Here is a 20,481-nt window from a genome sequence, read left to right as displayed (position 1 = left end):
GTGCTTCCCGGGGTCCCTTATAAATCCATGTCATGGAAGATAGTGAGAAATTCCACGTTTACGCCCTAGAACCTTTTGAAAGGAACCATCACTAGTACAAGGGTGAGTTTGAATCCATTTTGGTGGGCTTTCTACCCGGGTTCGCAGCAGAGGCGGCCGCAATTGTTACGTGAAATTATGTCATCCAATTTCCATCCCCATTGAGCCGCGAGCATTGAGCTGGCGGCGTTGAGCACACTCCCTTTGACATCTCAGCCTTGGCCATTTGAGAGTTGTCCAACCCCTCTTGACCAAGCCCTATAGGTGATTCGCGCCGATTCTGACCGTCGGGCCCCATTCTGCTTCAGTCCAGCCCACACCCAGAGCAGCTCCTCCACCCGCCTATCCGCAGTCCTGACCTCATCCGAACCCGCCCGTGCTGCACCGCATCGTCCGGCCCCAATATCCGCCCCGTAGGAGTGGAATAGTAAGTTGTGTGGTGAAGGTATAGCTCTCCTTCCCTCTTGACGCCAGCGTGGAGGCACGGTGAAGGTCGTGGAACCCTGCGGTTGCTGACGTATCGACCGGCAGAGCCCATCTGACGTCCATCCACGGCAACTCCTCCCTCCTCTCATCTCCACCTCGTGTCGCCCCCAACCTTCCCCTCTCGCTCGTCTCGCATGCGAGTATGGACGCCTCAGCCCCCAAGGCGATTCTCACATCCGATAACTTTCCCCATGCACAAGAGATCTCACGCGCCACCTCACCAGGTGGTGAACCCGCAGCAATGAACGGCGACGGCGAGCCCAAAGCTCGGGTTCGACCGCGCACCTATCCATACTTCAAATACCTGCCTTACCAGCTCGAAGATGAGACAGAGCGGGATCGAACTCTACGGGAAATCTTAAATCAGCTGTACATCTCGGTGGAGGCGGGTGACTTCAGCTCCGGAGCTGTGCACTGGACACGCGAGCTGCGAGGATGGCTGTCACTGAAGTTCGATCCAACCCGAAAGGAGCGGATCAATCTGGTGAAGCTTTATTATGAGCTTTCGCTAGCTCCGGGCATTGACCCTGGTACCTCGGAGCGGTTCGCCAGCATGTTCATGCTTCTCACCAAGTGAGCTTTATCTGTGAGCCGGTACGCCGGCATGGTGTGGGGATGCTAACTTTGATACAGGCGCAAGCACTACCTCCGACCCGTGAAAGATCTCGTTCTCGACTGGAAACCCTTGTACAAGGAGCTGAAGGCCTTCGTGCTCCCAACCGAGTCCGGCCTGGTTCACTCGACGAACCTGAAGCGCAACGTGAAGACGTTGACAAAGCTGTGTGCGTTTTCCCAGCTATTCATCGATCCCTGCGAAGTGCCCGCGATGCTCGAAGAGTTCCTCCCTCATTATACCACCTCATTTTCCGAAGGCGCTTTCGTGGTGGCAGGATTGATCAATCTGCTGCTCCCGACTTCACCTCCGCCCGCCGAACGAGAAGATCTCCTTCCACAAACCCATCTGCCGACTCATTTCCATCTGTGGTCGCTGATCGGTCGCTCCAAAACCTTCGATACGACATATCTGGACTACTTATCCAGACTAGCTCGTGATTCCCTGCCAGCAGCACACATACCATTCTCTGAGCATGGCATTTTCACCAAGGAGCAATCTTCCCTTATATTCACTGCAATCCTACGACTACTGGAGATTCCGGTTGGGCAATCTACATCACCATACAGCGCGTTGGTGGACATCTCATCTGGATTGGGCATCATGCTTGATCGCGATACGCGCAAGCATCCCGTTGCCCACCATATTGCCCGCTGGATAGTGTTGTCGCTCTCACCAGCTTGTCTGGAATCGGAAGATTCGATTCTGACGCAGCTCGAGGGGTTGATCCAGGCTGTTGAGACATTCTTCCACCCTTCAAACTCTGGTAGCTGGACCAAGACTCTATCGCAGTTAGTTTACTATTTGACCGATTTCTTCGTAATGCGTTGGAATCGTGAGCAAAGTGGAGAGATGGAAATTCCGCCCGAGCGGCGACTCAATGAGCCCTTGAAGCGTCGCTTCGTGTTGTGCTTGAGGGATGTAATCTTTATGGGCATCTACGCCAAAAGCAGCACCGCCATGACCTTCTCCTTGTCTACCCTGCAAGGTCTCGCCTACCTGGAGCCTCATCTCATTCTCCCCGGCGCCTTGCAGAGAATCTATCCTTCTCTTCAGGGTCTGGTTGAAGTGCACCGAACGACATCTTCCCTTCGTGCCATGCAAGTGCTATCCCGCGTCATTACTCGGACTAAGGGCTATCGCTGCCACTTGACCACCCTCCTTGGTCTTGCCTTACCCGGTATTGACGCCAACGATCTTGAAAAGTCCCTCCACGCACTGTCCTTCATTCAATCGGCATGCTATAACATCCCGATGGTCGATTTGACTCAGGGAAGAGAGGATATCAATTGCAACATGCTTGCACTGCAGTGGATCACTGGCGAGATGGAAAGGATGGAAGAGCAAGGAGCCGATGTGCAGCTGAACTATGACACCGAGCTTGATGATGAAACAGAAGAGATGATTCTTCGCTCATCGACTTGCGGCTTTGGCGATTTCACCATCTCATTCCTTGGCCGTGTCTTTACCCTCCTGGAGAATTTGCCTGATGTCACCAGAGTGCGCAATGGATCCCCTGAAGAAAACATTGTGAACACACTCCCCGCCACATTCATGCCGCTGCTTGCTTCGCTGTCTCCTGAGTACTACGATATCGCGCTGTCGAAGATTGTAGATTTTGTCTCCAACCACGTTATTCACCAAGCACGAGATGCAATGGCGTTTATCTGCAATGCCTTGTGCAAGGTCAATCCTGAGAAGGCCCTGAAGCGCTTTATCCCAGTTCTTACTCAAGCTATTCGTACAGAGATTGAGGAGAACGGTGCAGGCTCCACCAGAACTACAGGCACGGACGTCCTTCCACGCGACCGTGGCTTGGTCTGGAACGTCAGTATGCTGAGCATGTGCGTGGTTCACGTTGGCGACGCCGTGCTTGCCCATCGACAGGAACTGTTTGACATCGCAGTCTACATGCAGCAGAAATGCAGGGGGATTCCGACCGTGCACATCTCAAACTTCATCCACCATCTCTTGCTCAATCTTACGGGAACGTATACCAGTGATTACTCTCTTTATGAAAAGAGAGACATTGCTGATGGCATTGAGCCGAAGCACTGGAGCTACAGCGCTGATGTACGGAACCTTGATATTAACTGGCATGTTCCTAAGCGTGAGGAGTTGGAGTTTGCTGTCGAAGTCTTCAAGAATCAGGCTGAGTCGGCTCTGAAGCATCTCTCAGGTCTGACAAACGAGACATCAAGCATTAAGCGCGATGGAAGCGGTAAGGACTGGTCCGATGAAGTTACTCGGAACCTCGTTCTGCTTCGATTGCTTCTGTCTGGTATTTCTGTCCTTTTCGATTCCAAGGCTTCCTCGAAGACTTCCGAAGCCTCCAACGGCGTGTCGGTGACATCAAGCGAGTTTGAAATGGTGGATGACTCGTCCACGTCTAATGGCGTGGGCGACGAGGATCCCGATGCCTCGCTTGACAGCTCAGATGAATCAGCGATCAAAGAAAGCTTCCCTTATCCTACTGGATACCCTCTGGAGGAAGGAGATTCTCTCTATACGACCATCCACGAAATCCGTGAACGCGCAGGATTGGTCTTACACGAGGTCCACCGGTTCCTGAGTGATAAGCAGGAGGACGACGTGCCTTGCTTTGGTGCGCTCTACTCGGCCTTCCGCTCTTGGTTCGTCGATGTTGGCATCGAACGATCCGCCCACGTATTGGACCGAGTCACCCGCCTATTGGCAGCAGATATTCACCCATACAAGATGAGCGGTATCCGGAAGGACTACCCTCGAGCACTGCTCGTGCGCAGGGCCAACGTCTACCATCTACAACGTCTGCGACACAATGCCGCACCGCGACCTCGGTCCAAACTGGACGAGATACTTTTGTTTGATCTAGCCGAGTCTTGTGTCTCCCTCTATACTGAAACTCGCAGGAATGCCCAGAACGCCGGTGAATCGGCTCTCAAGTCCGTCTGGGGCGCCCGGACTCTCATCATTCCCCCCCTTCTCAAAGCTCTGCAGAGGGGTGTCAAGGAGAACGATCATGCCCGTATCAAAGGAGCTCTGTTTTCCTTGCTCCTAAGCAGCGTTGCTAAGACTGTCGGGCGGAACTGGAAGTACACCCCAGCGCTGATCCGAGCTTTCATCGATGCCAGCGCTGTTGACAAACCCTCTGTGCAAAAGATCTGCTCTAGTGCTGTATTCCAAATCATGGACTATGGCCGTGCCATGGAGCGCATGGCCATTTTGGACCAGGAGATCATCGAGGCGATTGCGCCCAGCGTTGACGTCCAGGGCCAGATCGAACAGAAGCGCAAGATCATCAACAAGAAGCGCGCTATGATTGAGAAGAAGAAGGCCGATCTGGCTGAAGAGCTGGTGAATCTGGCGCGAGTTTCTCACTGGAAGATTGCTAGTCGCGCCGCAACAATTGTTATTACGATGGGTCTGCGCTTCGACTACGTCGCAAGTGACAACTTGATCGAGCTGGTCACTCTTGGCTCGATTGATGATCACCCAGGCCTTCGCGGCATGTACTCCCAGGCACTCATTGCGCTCTTCACTATGATCGATGTGCGGGCTATCTGCAGTCACGAGTACAAGAATTACATCCTGGGCCACCAGCGATTCCCCTCGAAGATCAAGGTGGCCACGCGGCCCTATGAGAAGGACTGGACCCAGGAGTACTTGGCCAGCTTTGCCAAGCCCGAGGCTGAATACTACGTTGACCACGACTTCCCAGGTTGGCTTGTATGGGGCAACACGATGCCTGCGTACAAGTCCAACATAGAACGCGATATTGAATATGATGAAGTGGAATGGAACGTGCGTACCCAGATGGGCAAGCTGTTTACTCGCGAGTGGTTCTCCAAGTTTTTCATGTATCTGAAGCAAGAGCCGAGGGATCCATCTGCGGACAAGTTCCGCATGTCTTGTGCCATGATGCTCCTGTACGCTTTCGAGCTTATGCTGCGGGATGGGCTCACAGGTGCCTCCTTCAAGGATATCCAGCAGGAGATCCAGGCCGTCTTTGAAGATGGTAGTGACAAGCACCAGCATCGTGCCACCGCTGAGATTTTGGGTGCCTTGATCAGCTCCGTGACAGATAGTAGTGTGGAAAAGCGTGCTCTCGTTTGGGAGTATGCATTCCCCATTGTGCGGAAGATCTTCACGGATGGTCTTACGCCTGAGAACTCAGGGTACTGGACTACATTCCTCCACATGATCTTGCAATGTCGCGATCCTCGACGCGCGTGGCCCTTGGTTGACTGGCTTGCCAGCTTCCGTCTGGACATGTCGACGAATGCGGCCTTCAAGGAAAGCTCGAAGATCAACCTGCTGCACCAGTGCATCATTGATGCCGGGTGGCACTTCCAGCTTGAGAAGCCTATTGTGGAAGACTTCCTTGCACACTTGGATCACCCTTACAAGGGAGTGCGTGAAGCAATGGGTCAGACTCTTGCGACAATCTACCGCACAAGATATCACGAGTCATACCCCGACCTCCGACATTTGTTGGACGATCAGAAGGCTGCTTCGTCTGTTGGCACGTACCCCTACCGGCCCTCTGATGATTTCTCCAAGATGCTTCGTGGGGTTTTTAGCCAAATCGAACAATGGCGGCAAGCCAGAAGTCCAGGTCAACAGACCCCTTCGTCCTATACCTCGGGCAGTAAGACGGTTCTGCTGTGGCTGGACTCGACTCTGTCCTCCCACGAGTGCACTCAGCTCGTCCCTTTCTTCCCTGATGTTTTCACCGCACAGCTTCTACACATGATGGATGTCAAGGAAGACCCGGAGCTGCAGTCGCTCGCATACCATGTTTTCCGCCACCTCCCGAACATCCCCTACCCTGCGGAGAAGAACTCCGACTTCATCCAGTCCCTCATTCGCATCGGACAGACCTCTCCCTCATGGCACCAACGCCTGCGTGTCATGATCAACATCCAGATCATCTACTTCCGCCGACTATTCCTACTAGATCCAGCCGATCGTGACAAGCTCTTCGAGTGCATTGCCTCCATGCTCGAAGATCCCCAGCACGAAGTCCGGGCTGGCGCATCGGCCACCCTGTCCGGCATGGTCCGTTGCTCGCCGATCTTCCTGCGTGACAAGATGGTTCACCGATTCCAGGAGCGCTTCAACCGGGTCTTGGCGGACAATCCGCTGCCGAAGAAACCCAAGAACTTCCGATCGGGCATCTCCTCCGCGGCATCTTCGGGCACGGGCACTCCTACCCCTGAGCACAATCGACTGATCATTGTGCGCCATGGTGCAGTTCTGGGACTGGGCGCTCTGATTCAAGCGTTCCCGTATAACAGTCCTCCGCCCCGCTGGATGCCGGAGGCTTTGACTACGTTGAGCATCCGCGCCGCTAATGACCCAGGCGTAGTGGGCTCCAGCGTGAAGTCGATTATCAGCGAGTTCAAGAAGACTCGACAGGATACCTGGCACATTGATGCGAAGGTGGGTCATCTACCAACATCCAACCTCTCTTACATTGGACTCCCGCAAAGTACTAATTATTGCCCTCTAGGCCTTCACGCCGGATCAGTTGGAGGATCTGTCCGGTGTTCTATGGAAGAGCTACTTTGCCTAAAAGCAAGAACCGTCTCTACAGCAGTCAGTCTCTACCATAGTACAATAGTCGACGGACCGTACGGTAGATCAAATGGTATTTCTCGTCTTGGGTACAAATTGAGACCTAATCAAGGAGAATCCTGGAAGCGCGGTGTCACTACCACTTCATAGCCTTGCTCAGTTGGAGTCCGGAGAGTCCGAGCTCGGCTTTCGTGTTTGCCCCGTCTTTTGCGTCCATGTTTTGTGTTGTACATACCTGGGTCCGCTCCAACCATCTACTTTTTTCACTGTCGGAATTGTAGCCGCTTTCATTCCCATAATCATCGTGATGCTAGCCAAGGTCCGCGAGGGGTCGGCCCAATTCTACTTCTTTCGCTGGTCGCCAAAGCACGTGATCACAACGCCACATTCTTCGCCCAGATCCAGCAGACGGACAAGAATAAATTTCAATCTATCCCCGTGCCAGCCTATTCCTTCCGGTGGCATTCCGCTCTCCGTGCTTACCAACTGACGGCTGAGGTGCGGGCGCATGTCTCACCGGGGAGATTGGTGTAGGTTTGTATACAAGCCATCAGGCCAATTAGCCGCGGCTTCCACGGACCGTCTACTGTACAAATAGCAAAAGGATCTTTGCTGAGAGAAACTCGCCCGCCCTGTCTCACATAAGGTGATACGACGCTATAATATATAGAAAGATAAAGAGGAATTGAAGAGGAATCGAACCAGCAACACTTAAAGGACTTTGCTGAAAAGAATATTTCCGCCGAAATGAGCCGCGGCTTCCCGTCTACTTTGAATGCAAGATATCATGCGGCCCAATGCGGCCAATATTATACGGCCCAATGCAACCAATATTATACAGCTGAATGCGGCCAGTATCATACAACTGAATGCGACCCGTATCATACGTTTGAATGCGACGAATATTATGCGGCTGAATGCGACCGATATTATGCGGCCAAATGACTGTCGATGTAGTCAGGGCCGCGTAGTTATGACATCGCAGTCGCGGCTGTCGGACTGCGACCCTGCCTATCTATTCGCGTCTGCCCGTCGCATAGCTGATTAGGGGAAGAGCGCACGATATCTCTCGTTCCTCCTACTGCAGTACCATTCCTTGGTGCTTGCCCAGTGATTTTTGCTCCGTTTCCTTACCCTGCACCTTCCTCTTACGCCATCCTCATCCAAGCCAGCCCAACACTATACCTTGGGCACACAGAGAATGCACCTGCCCTGCAACGTACCACCGCACGGTTATCCACCATGGACCAGATCTTGACGATACGAAGCAAGAGCCCCGTCGGGTTTTGGCCCAGGACGTCGCTTAGGTCTCGTTGCTCCATGTCGCTGCGTTGGCTTGGCTGTGTGGTTTGTCTGCTGACCGTCTTCGAGACCTTCACGTATCTCGTCAACCGCCCGGAGATATCTCTTCTCGGTGAATGGAGCCCTCTGTTCCGTCCGGCGGTTCTGCGACCGGGCCAGTATCGGGAGACGGTAGGCCATTCCTCCATCGGGGAAGGCCCAGGCCAGGACGTGGAAGTTGATGAAATGGGCCTGTGGCATGACCAGAGGTTCGTGATGCTCGACATCAGCGCTCGTGTTTCATGCGTTATGGTCAAAATCTCTAACTTTTGCTTACCCTAGAGATGAGAGATTCTACCTGGGTGGCACCCGAACCCTAACCAGCGCTCCATCTCTCGGAGCTGCACACCCTGATCCCGTTATCTACGATCCTTATCCTACATACAACAGTAGAGCATGGAGAAAGAAATACCATGGCCGGTTTGAGCCATGCTTGGGGCCGCGCGGTCGCGATTTAGACCGTACCCGCTTCGAAGATATGGTTCTGGTGTATAAAGGAAAGCAGATTGCATTTCCAGAGTCCCGATTCGGCTCACACGAGGCAATCGGCCTGGACGGGGATATCTGCACCGATCGCTACTCTCGTTTCGGGGCCTACGGGTATGACGATGACAGCGAAGAAGATGTTCCTGGTTTCACTCGGCCGCCGATGGTGCACTGGAACGAGGTTGACTGGAGAGGCCTGCAGTCCCTCTGCCTCGAGAGGAATGCCAATCGGTTTAAACCAAACAGTGCGATGAACCAGTCTCAACCGCCCCCGCTTTCCTTTGAGCTCAGAGAGCCCCCGCGAAAAGTCTATGAATCCGAACCGACTACTGCCGGCGTGAAACAATATCATTCGCGATCCGCCGTCCTCATCCGATCATGGCAGAATATGCTATGGACACCGAATCATCGGGAGTATCTTCGGGCGTTGATCATGGAGCTTGCCTTGCACTCTGGAGGCGAGTATGAGGTGTTCCTCTTGGTTCACGTCAAGGATGATGACCTGCCCATCTTCTCGGATGCGGAGACCATGAGTGAGCTGCGGGAGTCTATCCCACCTGAGTTTCGAAACATTGCTTTGTTCTTCAACACCAAGCTGTTGGAGGCGTGGTATCCCAGAATCCCAGAACATAGGTAAGGCCAACATACTCAAAATACAAGCTCAGGATCCATTGGCAGGTTTGCATCGCTAACATATTCTCAAGCCCTATACTACAACATCACCAACCATTGCAGATCTTTTCCCAATTGTACCCACACTTCGATTACTACTGGCAATTCGAGATGGACGGCCGGCACACTGGTAATATCTATCACTTTTTGGATAAAGCCATCTCCTTCGCTAGACAGCAGCCTCGCAAATACTTATGGGAGCGCAACGCCTACTTCTACACCCCCGGTGCACACGGTACCTGGGCAGAATTCATGGAAATGACTAACTCTAGTCTCACCGAGATGTCCGCCAACACGATATGGGGCCCCGTTCGTGGCACGGGAATCCGCCCCATGGGCCCAGAGCCGCCAGATAGCCCCCCTGAGAGCGACAACTTCAGCTGGGGTGTCGGCGAAGAGGCGGACCTCATCACTTTCCTGCCAATATTTAATCCGAAAGACACTGCGTGGACATTCCCGGACGAAATCTGGAATTTCAAATACGACCGTGAAACGCCGCGCCGCGCTGGGGTCATCACGATGGGCCGGTACTCACGGCGCTTGCTCGATCTCGCTCACCACGCACAGGCAACGCGCGGGCTCGGTCTCGCATCTGAGATGACAGGCTCTTCATGGTCGCTTCATCATGGGCTGAAAGCCGTCTATGTCCCGCATCCAATTTACGCAGACGGGCAGTGGACACCGCAGGAGCTTGCGCGGATCTACAATCGCGGATCGCCCGACAATATCAATGGTGGGCCAGATAGTATCTGGAACTTTGACCATCTGTACGACCATATCATGTACCGACTTTCCTACATGTTCACGACACATACCGCGGAGGACTTGTACAGGCGATGGCTTGGGTACAGAACTGCGGAGAATGAGGGTGGAAAGAAGGTATGTTGATTCTTCCGTGCTGGTTAAAACATTTGTCTCTGGGGAGGCGGACTGACGCTTTTCTTGTCGCGTGGCAGTCAACGGAAACTCGCTTCGGTCGACATTGTTTCCCGTCAATGTTTCTTCATACCATTAAGAACACTGAGAGTAGGTTTGGACCTGACAAAGCTGTACCATGAAATCTAAAATGGAATTTAATGCTGAAATTTTTGATTTTTATTCTTTTTTTTTCAATTTACTGGTGTCTCACGACATGTTTGATATTGTGACTATGGAAGAGAGAGGGTTACTGAATGAACCCATGGCCGTGGGCGTGTATCAAGTCACGGCAGCTAGAGATCAAGTAATACTTAAATTAACATTCGCTTTGTATATGAAACGAACAAGCCAAAGAACAACCCACGCGCAAGATGTGCAGCAAAATGTATGTACTCGAAACTAAAGGAAAAGCCAGGCAAGCGCGTCGAATCCTTCCAAAGGTAATAAAATTAACAATAAAAAAGAAGTCAAAAGCGAGCGCCTGTTTCATTCATTCGCCCTCATCATTTTGTTCATCCCTTCTCACTAATGCAGCTCAATTTCATGACATCATTACAAAAGTCTGGCGAAACGCCTATCCTCGATTATACTTCTCATTGAAGGCATTAACCGCTAGAGCAAAAAAAGGTTAGCACCTTGGATCATTCTCAAAACACAATTTGGCACGTACCAACAGCAATTTGTCTATACAGCCAGTTCCTGGAACTCTCATCCTGGACTGGAATGAAAGGTCCATTTGCACCCCCTTTGAGCGTGATGCTCATACCCGTACGCTCCTTGGAGATGGTTTGGATGTCTGTCAGACGGATGTCCCACTCGGTGTTGAGCTTCTTGGTGCGCACAAGCATGATACGCGCGTACGTCAACATGACCAGCATGTCTCTCCCAGGGAGCTCCAGATGCGCAATGTAATCTTCGTTGAAGTACTTGCCGTCGTCGGTTGTCTTGAGCCAGAATTGGCCGAGGGCTTCGCGCTGTGAGTACGGGCGGACAATGCCGTCAGTCCCGATGAAACGAGTCAACCGGACACGGTCGAGACCGTCAGCATCGAATACGGTGGTTGTGTTGCGGACGCCTTCTGCAAGGTTGGAGGCAAGATCAAAGGCACCAATTGCGGGCTTGGTTGCCAGACCCAGGAAACCCTTGCCCACACCCTTGATGAATCCTGCCACGCCTTCTTTCTCCGCACCTTGCAGGGGATGGCGAGCCAAGCCACCGATTCCGCTAGCCAAGCTGTTTGCAAATGCATTGCCTCCAGCTGTAATGCCGTACAATGCATGTTTCGGGCGGTTGCGTGACTTGGACATCCGGCGCTGATCCTGGAACTCCTTGTCAAGAGTAGCGGCAGCAAGACCCTTGGACATACTTCCAGTAAACTTTGCCATGCTGTCCGAGAATCCGAACACAGACTTTTTGAAGAAGCTCCCGGCACCCTTTGCAATACCATAGCCCAGTTCTTGAGGGCGGTCTGTCATGACGAAACCCTGGTATGGCTCGTAGAAAATGTCTGCCACGCCAGAGCTGATAGTGTTGAATAGACCGACGGGATTTCCAATGAAGTCAGCGGAACCAAGGATAATATGGACTTGTCGCAGGAACTCCTGGGTGTAATGGGCTTGGACATTGCTGACCAGTCTCCCAAAGGAAACACGGGCGTTCTCCAGCATCAAAGCGTTGAGCCGGATTGGTGCATCATTGACATTGCCCATGGACATGGTCATGACATTGACAACGAACATCAGAGGATTAGACGGCTGCATGGCATCCTCCACGTTGATGCGTTCAGTTCGCATGAAGGAAATATCCAACTGCATGGGCTGCAAATGAAGAAGCTCAAAGTAGACATCCTGGCCGGCTTCATTCTGCTGCGGCTCCGGTATATTGAAATCCTCGTCGCACAGCACACCCTCTTGAGGCTCAGACCACGATGCACCAGGAACCTTGGCGAAATCCAGCAGAGCAAAGACAAAGTCCTCGTCCAATTCAAGTGTCATCTGCTGCAAAAGTAGGGTTGCATACTTGATGTACAAAACACCATAGGAGTCATCTTTCACCCGAGTGACCATTGCATGGAAAATAGGGTGTGCTTCCATCTCCTTTCCGGTCTTGGGAACCACACTGGGGTACAGAAGCATTGGAAAGATGCCACCGTACAACTGATTGTCGATTTGGATCCACTTGATGGAAGTATTGAGAGTCTGATAGATTCTTGATTCCCGGTATTTGATCTCAATCTCGCGGAATGTCATGTAGAGAAGCTCCTTCAAGTTTTGATTGATCAGAGAGATACCGATACCACCCAGGCGAAGTTGGGCTTTGAAGTTGACATCCGAATTCATCTCCTTGATTTCGAAACCAGCGCTTATGCTGTTCTGAGAAGACTGGCCCTTCTGCTGCTTGTACATACTCTTCGATGGCTTGAAGTTGGACAAGACAAGAGTCTGAGTGGGACCGTCGGCAACGATGTTGATATCGATAATCTTCTGGTACTCGCCAGGCTTGGTAGGGGCTATCCGCATTGGAATCAAGTTACCGATTTCAGCAAGCTTTATGTGCCGTTCTTTACCCTGGCAGGTCAGCACCAGTGATTTGTTCTTGGTTGCCGGGTAATCCCATGCATAAGGCATGATGCTCCGCGGCGGTAGACGATAGCGAATCGGCCGCCAGCCACTTGACCGGTCATCCTCATCATCTTCGACATTGGGGTTGGCTTGGTAAAAGATGAACTCTATATCAGCCTCGTTGCGCATCGAGAATGGCCAGTTGCGACTCTCGAAGCTGAAGTGAAGGAAGATAGTAGCATTCTCAAGAATAACATCGACCTTGATCAGCTTCTGGCGCTGATTCGCCTTCGCCAACTTCACGTGTACAGTTCCGACATCCGCGATATTGAACGGGGAAGACCACTGGTTATTCACACCAGGGAAGCATAGACAGAGCTGTTTCTCCGCAACTTGACGAAGGAAGTGCAACGGAACAAGTTCTCCGCTCTTGATCTGCAGAACATTGGATGAGCCCGGCTCCCGCACTAACAAATCCTCGTTGAGCTTGCTCTTCAAAATGAATCTCGGTGCGATGGTGACGACCTTGGTCATCTTGTACTTGCCCTCGCCTTCGGCAACAGATACACCAGAATGGAACTCGGATCGACCCTCTCTGTCAGGGAAAATGACCTCGAAGGTACTACCAATAGCCTCAAAACTCTGCGGCTTGCTCCATGCAGAATCGCCGACTTTCAAAATAGATCGGTTCTTCTGATCTTCGGCATTGTAGGAGTACATGTAGGGTATTGCGCGACCACCATCCCTCGTATCAACTCTGAGTCCTTGGCCAGCGGCATTTCGAGCAGACTGGAGGAAGGCCTTGCTTTGGATATCCATGGGCAACCCAGTCCTGTTCAGAATGAGGTACGGGCTGTACACAGAGACCTTGAAGGCACCGCCACTGTTGGGGATGTTGAAGTAATGAAGCTTCAATTTCAACTGGAGACCCCGTTCGTCCTTCAGAGACAAGTTATGTTCTCTGCGGTAATCTTGAGCGTTTCCATTGATAATGGCAAACTCGCTCTGCCGAAAGACCGTATCCTCCAGGTCAATGCTAAGCAGGAGTAGGTGAGAAAGCTCCACGACGTGAACAGGACTCACGCCACCCTTTCTCAAGAAGTTCGTCCAGTCCTTCTTTGTGTTCTTGTCATATATGCGGTACTTGAAGTCGAAAGGCAGCAGGTTTTGAATCTCCACGGGAGCGAAGATTCGGACCCTCATATACGGATACACGCTGGTAAGTGAGTCTTTTCTGTCGAAAGTGGCATTGGCCTGGAAGTAGAACGGAGGAGACTGCTGGCCGCCCTCGCTGACACACTTGATGGTCCGTGTGGGTCTCTTCAAGAGATCTTTCCAGAATAGTCGCTCATTCGACCAGTCGTAACCAAAGCCTTGATCAGGACGGATGACAACTGAATGAAGGAAGGCTGATCCAACAGGTGCAGGCCGAGCATCGCCAGGCAGGATCTTCTCGATCTTCAAAAGATGACCGTCGTCAGGGCTGAATACACCCAGTTCAACTGGAATCTGGGTATTGTTTTCCACAAGAAGAGGTGAGCGGAAAGTGATGTACTTGACGTTGTCATCGCCAAGCTTGACCTCCACAAGAAGCCGATGAAGAACGTTATCGCGCTTCGGCTTCAGACTATACACAACCTCGCCCTCTCGCACAACAGGGATTCGGTTGATACTATCAAACCCGCTTCCCTCCAGCTTGACGCCGACAATACCGCCATGACCTTCCGGAGTCAGGGTCTCACGGACTGCTGTGGAATCTTCAAATCGCCACGGATACTCCTCTCCATCACTGAGCTTAGCCGCAGGTCCTTCTTCTCCTGCACTGACATCGGCCCACACTCTAAGATCAAACCCAGTGTAATTGCGAATTCTGTAGGGGGCATCAGCGCCTCTTGGTTTGGAGAGAACGTCCTCACTAGCACTGAGGAACTGGAAGGACTTGGATGCAAGCGCGATCGTAGCCGATGTCAGCGTAAGCTCCATCGTCTTGTGGGAATAAGCATCAATCGAGAAGACATCCGGGTTCACTTCCTTGGCCATGTGGAAACCTAGCTGCCAAGGCTCGATCAATGGCTCCCATGCCGACTTTGAGAAATTGTAGACGTTGACAAAGGTATCGAAGCTGGTATCAACGTTCAGTGTAGATGACCAATCGCGCACATCGAAATTGAATTTTTTCACGCTCCAGTCGAGCAATGGCAGGTCGTGCAAGTCTCCAATAAGAATGACTCTGATACCATCAATTTTCGCGGACAACTCCTCGCGCTTGAGAACGGCCGAGCTCTGGTGGACAACATTTCTGTCAAGCGTGTCCACAGTCTGGCTCAAACGACGCCGAGTTCGATTGGCAACTGTTGAGGATGTCTTGCTGGCAGACCGACCTCGTGTTTTGCCATCAGTGATCCTCTTCGCCTCTCCGCCTTCAAGTTGCTGAGCATGCGAAGCTCTCATCTCGGAGGCCTTATTGACAATCTGGATAGCCATCAGGATATCACGCAGAGACAAGCGAAGAACCAAGGGTTCACAATGCATCTCAATCGAGGTCAGAGCAGAACCCTTTTCTTGAGCTCGGCTGTCAACCGAAATTTCAACTGTGAAGTCATCCAGAATACGGAGCCGGCTAGTCTCGAACTTATCCATGCGGCACAAATACATGCCCACTTTCTGGATTTGGAGAGTGGAGACATTTTGATGAGAGATGAGGATCTCTTTGGTGCCAAGCACGATAGCCTCAGAGTGGGGGATGGCAGGATTTGCAACCATGATAACCTGGGCATCCACCAAGTTGATCCGGAATGAAATGGTGGTGGTGCCGGCTGGAGATGCTCCAGCCGAGCCTTCAGTGATAGCTTTGTCAGTGGACGTAGCAGCATCAGAGTCCAGTTCTGATTCCTCTGGAGAGTCACTCTCCTCTTCCACAATTTCTGCAGGGGCTTCCGAGGCGAAAGCAGAATTGCTAAAAGACTGCAAGGCGGATAGATAGTCTAACGCGAACATAATCCGCGGGCTGTCGATTGTCAACATGGCGATGAGATGCTTATCCGGTCCAGGAGACATGGAGACGCTAGCCATGAACTGCTGTTGAACATCATTGTTGATCAAGGACAGAATATGACGGAACTTGTTTTTGTCCTGCTGACGGCTGTCACGGATTGAGAATGAATGTATCAGAAGCTCCGACTCCAGAGAACCATCAGTTAGCATGCGGAGCTTGACTCTGGTGTCGTTGAGAGAGAACTTTGACAGGCTGGAGTCCTCTAAGCGACCAACAGGTTGGTTGTCGCTGGCCAGGATAAGCTCCAGACCAACACTGTCAACCTTGAAGATCATGTCAAGTCGTACCCAAGTTTCTTTGCCTGCGTCGTCATCGGTAGCCGTACCCTCCTGGTCCTTCTGGGTTTGGGCAGCCTTCGAAGTTGCTTCTCTAGTAGGTTCAGTCACGGAGGATGGTAAAGACTCCATAGCTTCAAGTTCTTGCTGCTCGGCATCTGTGACAAAAGCGCCGGGGATCGATTTCGACAAGGCCAACAAAAACTTGAGCTGACTCTGCGAGATTCGAAGGTTGATAGGAGACAAAGAGCCCTCTATCTCCATATCCGGGCGGGGATTGTTGGTCTGGTGCTCGAGATGGCAGATGCTAAAGTCTAGGTTCACCTTCTGTATCATCTCGAGCTCTTCCACCACGCCATCGTCAAAGTGGAATTTGGACGTTAAGCGGATGTTGCGGACACCAGTGGAAATCACATTGACAGCGGGGCTATCCTTTGTGTCATCCATGGGAACAAATTCGTTCTTGGCATAGATCTCTCCAAGATAAGCAGTGATATTGTCCCTGGATTGATCATCGGCCATCACCCGTGGGAATACCAAGATGGGAGTCTTGACCACAATATCGAGACGCATACGAGACTGGTTCTCTTGGAGCTGGGTTGCCTGGTTTGCGGCTGCCTGGCGAGCTGCATTAAAGATTGCTTGCATTTTACCGAACTTAACAAGGAAGTTGATGATTTTCCGGTAGGGCTCTTCCAGGAAATTAATCTTCATGGAGCCAGACCGCAGGTAGACCTCGGAGTCGTAGCCAGGGTATGTGTCGCTATCGGAATTGAAAGTCTCATATTTAAAGTCTGCAAAGTTGTCACCTTCAATCGTCAAGAGGCGCCGGACATCTGATTCTTCTGAGGCGCCCAAGTTGACATCGTCGACCAAGGTCAAACTGCCAATGCGGGATTGAATGGTCATGGCACGGCCGACAAGGAAGATGCCAACATCAGCAGTGTTAAGGCTAAGAGTTGCCAATCTGACGCCATCGTTGTTGAGAATCAAGGCAATACTCTTCAAGTTGGACTTGATACGAAGCTTGCCAGCTTGTTCGGGTTGTTGCTCCGTATTAACTGTCTCTGGCAAAGCCTTGTCTGACTGTTGATTGTGATCATCAGGCTGCTGCGGGCTGGTGAATGTAAGCAGGATGAAATCCAGGAGCGTGAGCAGAGTCTTTCTGGTCACGACGAGATTGATAGTGGAGACAGATATGTCGAGGTTCATGGCAACACCCTCATAGGTTGACTCGAATTCTGGAGACTCAGGCTTCACCCGAACCATCTTCAAGTGGAAAAGATCCTTGTCCTCATCCGCATTAAATCCTTTGGACGAAACGATGCGCTTGAATTCTGGTACAGGGTTTTCTTCAATGTAGTCATCCACACTCAGAGACTTTAAAATGACTTCTGCAACCATGTCATAAGGGCGCATATAGAAATCGAGCCCGAAACCTTCAGCGACCAGTTCCACTAGCAATTTATCCTTTTGCGGATCTTGTGAGTCCGCCCGGAATAGCGAACCACGGAGACGGCCAACGTTGAATTTGAACTCAAAGTCTCGGCGGTGGATATCGTTGGTGGAGTCCAGGCTTTTTCTTGTCTGATCGCTTTCGGATTCGGCGTCTGCGTCTTCATCTTCGTCGACGACAGGGAGGTCTCGCTGTGCCGGGGGGTGGAACGACGCCGACCTCGCTCTTGTGGCGATTGCAGCCTCTTCGGCAGCTGCTGTGGCTTTCGCCACATCGTCAGAAGCTTCCTTGCCTGCATCGAAGTGCGGAATCGCAATATCGATGAGCTTCATCAGGCCCTTATACTTCGTGTCGGACATCGATGCATGCAGTTCTGGCAGGTTTCCTGAAATGCGTGTCCGGGTGAGTTGCGTCACCTTTGGAACAATGCACATCTCCAATACAAAATCGACATTGATACGGTCGATAATATGGAAATTCTTGGACTCAACGCCGGAAGTGAGTTGCGCCTTGGTCGCTTCCACTCCCGGTCCAATAAGAACTTGAGTAGAGTCCAGTTTGATGAGGAATCGATCATACAGCAGATGTTCAAGCTGCTTGTAGTCGTCTTCCTCATACTGCCGCTTGTGCTTGTTTTGCAAATCCTTCATAGCCTGTCGATCGACCAGCTCGCTGTTGACACTAGCATGACCAGCATCAATAATCAGACACAAAGAGCTTTCTTGCGTAATGCTTTCAGGGACGATGATGAGGGGGGCATGGATGTCGAACTGCGCATCAACCTTTTTATGCTCTTGCAGGGCAAACTCCAAGCCTGCTCGGGTTTGCTGCCGCAGACCTTCCACGGTGGCTCCTGCGGTGTCCAAAAGCGCTCCGATAGACTCCATGTGTCTTTCAGGCGGTTCGAAGAATTTGACGATTCCCACAAGGAATCGGGGGTTGTATATAACCTCGATACTCTTCAACTTGACCTTGACTGCGGAGTCGGCGTCGCTTTCCAATGGATTCTTCTCCAGTTGCAGATGGAACAGGCTATCGTCATCTACCAGGTCATCGGCGCTAGCTTCCGAGGCGAGTTCATCGTCATCTGTATCCATTCCCTGATCCCTGGCAGGCTCGGGAAGGGAGTCTTTGACCTTCACAATCTGGCGATAGAGAGTTCCAGCCGTAGTACCGTCGTACATCTTCAACCCACCCAGGTCCAGGTCCAGCAGATATGAATCTGGGCGCTGCAGGGCCTTTGCCCGAAAATTGTCAAACACCAGTTTCATGACCTCGTTCGCTGCGCCGTGGGGGTCTTGCTTCAATGTAAAGCTACCAGCCCGCAGACTCCAGTTGACTTGAAGCTTGACCCATTCTCGAGGAACATCCACACTTTCAGCAAGTGCTTTCTTTTCATCCCAGTCAATTGCGTTATAAAGCTCCTGGCGCTGCTCTTCGGTCATAGCGGATTCCTCGGACTCGGCCGGTTTGCTGCCCCAGAGCCATTGCGACCATGACTGTTGTTGTGCAGTCTTCTGAAGACCGATATTTTCTTTGCGTAGCTGGTTGCGCGCGAGAGATCGCCAGAATCGAATATCCTCGTAGCTGAGCTTCTGCTCAATCCGGTTTATCTCCTGCGTTTCCTCCGGTGTGAGCACTTCTTCTCTCTTCCTTTTCTTAAACAGGTTGATGTATGCAATTCGGTCGTCTCTCCGCTCCTTGATATAATCCCAAGTCCATCGTCTGTTCCGGTCGTGAATTTTACTGAGGACTGCGTCTCCGGCAAATTTCATCCATGCGCGAGGGTCCTCTTTCACTGAACATTTAGGCTGGAAGCGCTTATACTCCTGGTGGCGAATAAAGTAGTGGAACAGGTCGACCAGCATGAGGGCGTCGCGATACTGGTTGTCGTCCAAAACAAAGCCGAGTTCATCAAACAGCAGCCGAGCTTTCATAGCGGGGCGATCGTATTTGCCCGATTTATCCATCTCCAACCCTGCACGACCACTAACGGGGCGAAGCATGAACTGGTTACCATCGCCATTATCGATCGCATCGCGTAACTTGGACATCAAGTCATCGTGACTGATTCCTTGGGCTTCGGCGCCGATATCAGAACCTCGGCCGGTACCGAGAAGTGTCGCATCTGTGTTCCAATATATTGAGAGAGCGCCAAGAATTGCCAATTTGTGTGTGGTATCGGAAGTGGATTGGATAAAGGTAGGGTTCCATTCGGAGTCGGTGCTGACAGCACTAAGCTCTTTCAATGTCAATCCCACAGCGAACGGATGGCCGGGCGATGCAATCGAGTCCTCGTAGCGGAAATGCACGTTCTTGATGGAGATCTGCAGGTTATCCACGACTGCCGTGATCATGCTCTGGGTGAAGCTCTGGTTCCGGCGCTGCTCCTCCTGGCTCATCCCTTCCGCATTGCGTTCGCGGATAATCTCCGCACTCTCTATCTTGTCCATCTTCAATGCATGCGCGCGTTTTTCTTCCTCTTTCGGATCATAGTCCGCATCTTCTTTGGGCGCCGCAAGCAAGAAGACATCTTCGATATCGACCTTGACTGGCTTTCCTCTCAAATTCGACCAGGGAATCGATAATGTGAGTTCGCCCAAGTGACCCTCCACAACGTTCAGGGGCAGGCGCAGCTGGTCGAGCGCTTCCCGACGCAGCTCGAGATTTCTCAATTTGACATCGCCCGACCAGATTCCGATGTTGAGCTGTTTCGCATCGAAGTTCTTAACGTAGATGCCCAGGAAGCGGTTGAGCAGATTGGCAACCAAGCTCTCCAGCATTGTTGCGGTCGGTGGCCGTAGACCGGGCCTGGTGGCAGAGGTCTATGTATGTTCCTTGAATGATGTCGCTGAACCGTGCGGGTGGTCGTCAAGGATCAGTCGACCTAGCTCTGGGAAACGGGCAAGTCAGAGGCTATTCGCAGGTAAATGAGGGAAAGAGGAACCGGCCAGTTCTCACACGACAGCATAAACCCTCACAGTCGGGGTTTCATCCAAGCCATTCAAGCTAAGCGGGTA

At 51.9% G+C, this 20,481-nt stretch overlaps 3 protein-coding genes across 3 annotated transcripts; 2 read left to right on the top strand and 1 right to left on the bottom strand.

Moving 5' to 3' along the window:
* Positions 1-667: 667 nt before the first annotated feature.
* N7482_003942 (proteasome activator BLM10) lies at positions 668-6,695 on the top strand (the record flags this gene model as incomplete). The annotated part of the gene is made up of 3 exons (XM_056686067.1): positions 668-1,098; positions 1,159-6,562; positions 6,633-6,695. The coding sequence occupies 3 exons, from the start codon at positions 668-670 to the stop codon at positions 6,693-6,695; spliced, it is 5,898 nt and encodes a 1,965-aa protein (XP_056544809.1).
* Positions 6,696-7,939: 1,244 nt separating this feature from the next.
* On the top strand, positions 7,940-10,254 carry N7482_003941 (DUF3405 domain-containing protein; the record flags this gene model as incomplete). The annotated part of the gene is made up of 4 exons (XM_056686066.1): positions 7,940-8,247; positions 8,321-9,157; positions 9,229-10,075; positions 10,153-10,254. The coding sequence occupies 4 exons, from the start codon at positions 7,940-7,942 to the stop codon at positions 10,252-10,254; spliced, it is 2,094 nt and encodes a 697-aa protein (XP_056544808.1).
* Positions 10,255-10,688: 434 nt separating this feature from the next.
* N7482_003940 (membrane morphogenesis protein VPS13) lies at positions 10,689-20,244 on the bottom strand (the record flags this gene model as incomplete). The annotated part of the gene is made up of 2 exons (XM_056686065.1): positions 10,689-10,726; positions 10,785-20,244. The coding sequence occupies 2 exons, from the start codon at positions 20,242-20,244 to the stop codon at positions 10,689-10,691; spliced, it is 9,498 nt and encodes a 3,165-aa protein (XP_056544807.1).
* Positions 20,245-20,481: the final 237 nt, after the last annotated feature.

The sequence above is a fragment of the Penicillium canariense genome, assembly GCF_028826845.1.
Source record: "Penicillium canariense strain IBT 26290 chromosome Unknown utg000002l_segment0_segment0, whole genome shotgun sequence".
In the NCBI taxonomy this organism is placed as follows: Eukaryota; Fungi; Ascomycota; class Eurotiomycetes; order Eurotiales; family Aspergillaceae; genus Penicillium; species Penicillium canariense.
The sequence above is the reverse complement of the archived record's forward strand: the minus strand, read 5'-3'. Positions and strand labels throughout refer to the sequence as shown.